Source organism: Ascidia mentula, chromosome 6 (assembly GCF_947561715.1).
Source record: "Ascidia mentula chromosome 6, kaAscMent1.1, whole genome shotgun sequence".
Classification (NCBI taxonomy): domain Eukaryota; kingdom Metazoa; phylum Chordata; class Ascidiacea; order Phlebobranchia; family Ascidiidae; genus Ascidia; species Ascidia mentula.
This window is the reverse complement of record NC_138571.1, coordinates 360391-366398: the sequence shown is the minus strand read 5'-3', so window position 1 is coordinate 366398 and position 6008 is coordinate 360391. Positions and strand designations below refer to the sequence as shown.

The following is a 6008-nucleotide window of genomic DNA, read 5'->3' as shown; positions in this document are numbered from 1 at the left end:
CTCGGGGCACCAAATCGTATGTTGCGACCTATTATGTCAAATATGAGTCTCGAATTTGATCTTAACAATATTATTTATGATCGATGGGAATCCTATTTGATTAGCGCATTTGACATTAGATCGCACGTGAGTTCTAATTGTTGTGTTTTCCTAACCTGACTTTACTTAACTCTCGATGCAAACACTACACCAATATTTATTTACCACGAACAATTTTGGATACGAAATTAACATGCGCAATTATACCAACGCCAAACTGAGTGAATTTACGAACTGAGGAGAGCACAGTACCGCTGCACTGCCCCGCTCCATCTCAGCTGAACGCACACGGAAAGTTTCATTATTTAAAACCGGAGAGAAACAAAGCGAACGAAGTGTCGTAGAAAGAAAGGCGATTCAAGAACTAACGGTCAGCAAACAGTTAACAAAAGACGCACTCTCACACAAAACAAGGAAGGACTTCTCTAAGGCGACACATTTAAGCTGGCCAATGAAATCACATAAAAACACAGCTGTTGCGTAGAAACTAGTAACGAGATCTAATCACGTGAGAAAACAACCGTTGCTATACATTTTGAAATGAGATGCTGGACAAGACGCTACCTAAAATGCCTTAACACAAAAACCCATGGAAAGAGATTCCGGACGTTGATGACGAAACTGGCTGTTATGTGACCATAGTTCATATTTCCAAGAATGCAAACTTTGCTATGTAACGTAAAATTACGTTACAGGAACCATGTGTAGCGGTGAAGCCCAGGGGCTCGACGAGCGTCGGATAATCCCCATTTTTAACTTATTGGCGAACTCATTTCTTGCCAAAGTGAATTTCTCAGGAGGAAGGCACCGAACACGCGCGTGAACTGGAGGTCCACTTGTTGTTATGAAATGCTGCACTCCGTGCCTGGGGAGCAATTCAGAGAAGTGAGGCGCTGTAAGTGCGGGAAATGCGGCCAGCAAACGCGCGTATCAATCTTGTCTGAGGTGAGAGCATTTATGCGTTGAACTGAATTCCCGGCTTTTCGAATAGGAACACTAGCAAACGTTTGGGCGCTGACCAAACGTTGTCGTTGAAGATCAACCAAAAAAGAATGTGTTTTTAAAAAGTCGGCGCCGAGCAGTGGCCTGGAGACATCCGCCAAAACAAAATTCCATTTAAACTTTCCAGCGGGCAAATTTAGTGAGATCAGAAGTGAGCCGTACGTCCGAATACTGCTGCCGTTCGCAGCCACAAGGGTTTTGCCTATTTTGTGATTTGCCTGTTTGTGTGGCGCTCAAAGCGAGTCGCTGGAAAAACACTGATTTCTGCTCCCGTGTCGACAAGAAAATTACGCCCAGACATGCGGTCCATTAAAAAAAAGAGGCTGCTCGTTTTGCCGGCCGTCGCAGCAGCTAAAGACGGTCGGCTTGCTCGTTTCCCCGAAACGCACATGGAGGACAACACTGACGTGCGTTTTTACCGAAACGACGGTGGTAAAAGCAGAATTTTTCTTACTTTTTCTTACTTTTTGTGGTGTAGAGGGACTGAACCTCCAGCGTCGCACCTTTAGTACCTCGTATTCCTCGTCTTTTTTACCAAGAGCAGAGCATCCGCCTGCTGCGCTAAACTGCGAGCACAAGGAAAATCCTATTCAGCCAAACCCATATACCAAGAAGAAAACGTGATCCAATTCGTGGCCTGGATATCCTGGGTTCAAATCCCGGTGTAGTCAAAAAAAGGTTTGACAGAATGGCGAGAAATCAGCACAAGAATTAAAGTTATTTGAAAGCATCAAAATATTGTTAATTTTGGTGGATTTCGAACAGTAATTGCGAAGGACAAAAATAAAAGCGGACACGAAGCTTAGCACTGAGCCAATCGCATACATTTTCCCAGTAATGAGTTGCAATATATGGCAATTTACAAATAGATGTAAAACAGTTTCCTCGGCATCTTTGCAAAAGACACACGAACCTTGTGCATTGGGTTGATCCCGTATTACCAGTTTGAAGAAATGCAAAACCTTTGCACTCTCGCAATTCATTTTTTTTTTTTTTTTGCCACACCGGGATTTGAACTCAGGATGTCCTGAGCACGAATCCCGATCAGGTTTTCTTCTTGGCATATAGGTCGGGCGCTTGGTCAATGCTGCCAGTCGCCCGCCCCACTCTCGCAATTCATTTCTCCACACTTATTTCTACGACGTAGGTGTTAGCGCCGCAATGCGGATTCGCTTTCTTCAAACACGTTCCGCATGTGGTTGCCAAACACATTTAAATTGCTTTGTTAAGGCAAAGTGACAGACAAGACAAGCAGGCAGCAAAAAAATAATGCGGCAAGTTTCAAAAGGCCAAACTGTTTATTTCTGCGTTCTGAGAAATTCCAAAAAAGAGATGAGTTACTTACTTTCCTGAAGAGCGTGAACTACTCGGTTAAAAAATTGGTTGGGGTAGCTGACATGCGAGGAAGCAACCTCGACATTACATGTACAAGCAGAGAAAATGTTATTGAGCTTTATGGCATACTGGCTGATAACGAAGATATTAAGTATGTCCGACTGTATGAAAGCGACAAAATTAATGTTGCGATCGGATGGGTGCCTATTCCATTTCCTAACGAATACCTAGTCGAAAAACTAACAAAGAAATATGGAAAGGTCCAAAAAATTACCCATCCAAAATATAAGGAAGGGCTTTTGACTGGAATGAGAGTGGTTCAAATGAATTTAAACGAAATAGAAGAAAACCCGATACCAAGCTACATTAGAATTGACAATTTCGAATTTAATGTTACCTACCATGGGCAAATTTTTACCTGCAAGTATTGTGGAGGAAAAGGACACAAACAAGCAAACTGTCCAGCTAGAAAACAAGATTTCCCAGATTTAGGTGCACAAATACAAAATAACCAAACACCACACCGAAACGCCGCAACAACCAAAAGGTCCTATAACAGAGACGTAGCTGATAAGTACCAGAGGGATGTTAGTTGACAAAAAAAAAATCGCCAGGTAACAAAAGTTTGAACGCGCGTTACTCGGCCACCTTACGAGGTAGCGCCATGATTTTTTTACACGATACATATCATAGGCTGATCTTTCCAACGATACCAAAATTACTAAAAAAAAATATATTCATATTTGGTTATTAATATCATATGCCTATTATGACATAAGTCGCGAAAACAAGATTCGCTTCGCTAAATTTTAAAGCATAACATTCTACGCGCTAAACCCTTTCAAACGATATCAAAACTTTTGAAAAATTCGCTGGGGCTTGTACAGAAAAATGAATTTATATTTTTGAAACATGAAAAAATATCGATTTTTCCTTAATAACTTTTTTTATCGTTATGGCCCAAGTTTCAATTTACAACCATACAAAAGCTCAAAAATCAAGCTTTCCAAAAATATTAAACATGTCTAAAAACACATTGAGCTGCCGTTGTACGAGCCGAATACACTTCAACCCTACACCCCCCACTGTAAATACGGTTTAGGGGTGCTCTGGTGCATACTTTCGCCGATAAATGTTGCTACAAAGCGAGTCGCAAGCTTTTCTTTTGCACAAACCACCTTATACCATCCCACTATCGAATGAAATCAAAGTTGAATCAATTCAGTCAGAGATGCTATGCTAAATCCAACGATTACTTACTCAAACCCGACCGTCGCCCGCCGCTTTTTTAAACCGCCAAGCCATATGTATGAGCGTCACGTACTTTCGCCGATAAATGTTGCTACAAAGCGAGTCGCAAGCTTTTCTTTTGCACAAACCACCTTATACCATCCCACTATCGAATGAAATCAAAGTTGAATCAATTCAGTCAGAGATGTGTAGCGCAAAAGAATTTGCCCACTTGTTTGCGTTTCATTTCCAAGTTTCACGCTTTCGTTAAATCCCGTATTCTTTTACGCCACGTTCTTTTTCACCTTTTGTTATTTCACCTTCCACCTGTTCACTTAAATGTTTTGTATTGATTTATATTTTTGTATTTATTATTTAAGTGTCTCGAACGCACCAGTCACCGCACGTTGATTTGATATCGTAGCGCTAGCTCCCTTCTCACGTGACACGGTTGGGCCAATGACTGGCGAGAGAAAAGAAAAACCGGACGAACACGAGACGCTAAGAAAAATCGTTAGAGAGACTGTTTTTGGGGAGATTGTGTTTCGGCTGTGCAATTTTTATGGTTTTATGAACAAGATTTCATCTAAACGGTTGTGCTGGAACAGGCTTGTGGTTAGCCGTGAATGCAGCGTCCTGAGAACCAAGGAAAGCATTTATTTTAAGAAGCGTAACACGAAATTGGCGAGCACGCCAGGACGCTGCAACCACAGAAGAAGAGTTCCTGTCACACGAGAAAGGACCAAGGTTCGTCATATTTTTTCTTGATCCGGAAGATGGCTTTTAACATCGGCATGACTCCCCCGCATTTTAGAAACGGAGACAATTTTAACTCATTTTTGCAAGTTTTTAATTCTTATTGCGCCAGCATAAAGGCTACCGAAGAGGTTAAGAAGCACCTTTTCTTAACAAATGTTGACAAAGACTTTATATGGGATATTCAAAACGGGGCCGATAATCTGTACGAAATGCAATTTGAAGAGATACTTACTAAAGCCAAAGCAGTCGGAGTAAACGCCACTGGCCAATGCGCGCTAAGAAGCCAGTTGGTCAACCGAATCCAAGGGCCACAAGAAGACGGTAGAACTTTCGTGTATGCCATAGAAGCTTTAGCCGCCCGTGCGTACCCGAGGGCAGCCGACGCCGCCATTAAAAATGAGGTGATGCTTCTCGCTTTATTGCGGGGTCTCAAGGACCGCCAACTAGTGGACTCATTTAGACAAAAGTGCCCACAGCGGAATTTCAGTGTTTGGGCTAAAATGGTCGTCGAGTCCGATGTGTCACACGGCTCTCTTCCCGTTACATCAATAAGTTTAACCCGAAATCCCGAGCTAATCGAACTCAAAAACACTTTGGTCGAGCTTAATTCGAATGTGCAGCGATCTATTGATAGCTTTCGCAACGAGCTCGATGACATGCGCCGTGGTCTCGACGGTCTCCAACGACCCGCACCACAGAGGTTGCGCCCAAGTAAGTCCGCAAGTGTTTGCTACAACTGTGGTGTACGTGGCCATATGGCAAGAGATTGTTGTCGACCACGCGGTGGCGATAGGACGTTCAAATCCATACCTTTTAGACCAAGTCAACAACCCACATCGCAGGTGGTGAACACAGCCCAGCAAAGACCGACACTGCCATTCCGGGCCAACACTTCTTACGGCACACACGGTCGTCGCAACGGTACAGGAGAAGTTTATTCCTTGGACTTGCGTCGCTCCATTGGACTGTCATACGAGGAAATAAGTAAAACCCAACACGACGACCCCGAAATTTCCCCGGCTTTTAGGTGGTTAAACCTTGGCAAGAGACCACCTTACCGAACTGTTAGGTCTGCCTCGACGATGACCAAACACCTTTGGGGGCAATTCGGGCGGTTAATCGTTCAAAACAACTTGTTGTATCAAACGAGTGACTCCTTACATCAACCGGGCGCGTGTGTGTACCGCCTTATCACTCCACAGACCACCAGAGAAACGATTATGTCCGTTTTGCACGACGCACCACTTGGCGGTGGCCATCTCGGGATGGCAAAAACCTGTTCGAAGATCGAAGAAAGACACTTCTGGCCCGGTTGGAGGACCGACGCTGAGGCATATGTCCGTTCCTGTCGCCACTGCCAAAGAAGTAAGAAGTTTACAGCAAGGCCCCGCGCTCCGTTGGTTCCTTCCGGGGAGATGCAACCAATGGAGCGGGTCGAGGTGGACATAATGGGGCCACTTCCGGCGACCTCCAGTGGTAATCAATACGTATTGGTTGCATGCGACATATTCACTAAATACGTGCGCGCATGGCCACTCAGGACGCAAAGGGCAGAAGACGTAGCCGGGACAATGTTTCATCGTTGGTTTACGGTACACGGCGTCCCGGACGTAATCCATTCCGATCAAGCTGCAAACTTTGAA

The 6008-nt window shown here is 44.0% G+C and overlaps 1 protein-coding gene across 1 annotated transcript; it reads left to right on the top strand.

Moving 5' to 3' along the window:
• Nucleotides 1-1340: 1340 nt before the first annotated feature.
• LOC145906404 (uncharacterized) lies at nucleotides 1341-2972 on the top strand. The gene is made up of 2 exons (XM_082993820.1): nucleotides 1341-1473; nucleotides 2272-2972. Exons 1-2 carry the CDS (start codon nucleotides 1341-1343, stop codon nucleotides 2970-2972), a joined length of 834 nt encoding a protein of 277 aa, XP_082849946.1.
• Nucleotides 2973-6008: the final 3036 nt, after the last annotated feature.

Bases quoted from the DNA above. Each gene is read 5' to 3' on its own strand.
- LOC145906404 (XM_082993820.1), top strand. From the start codon at position 1,341: ATGCGGTCCATTAAAAAAAAGAGGCTGCTCGTTTTGCCGGCCGTCGCA. The intron at 1,474-2,271 runs GTAAAAGCAGAA...TGCTTTGTTAAG, and splicing joins TTTTTACCGAAACGACGGTG to GCAAAGTGACAGACAAGACA.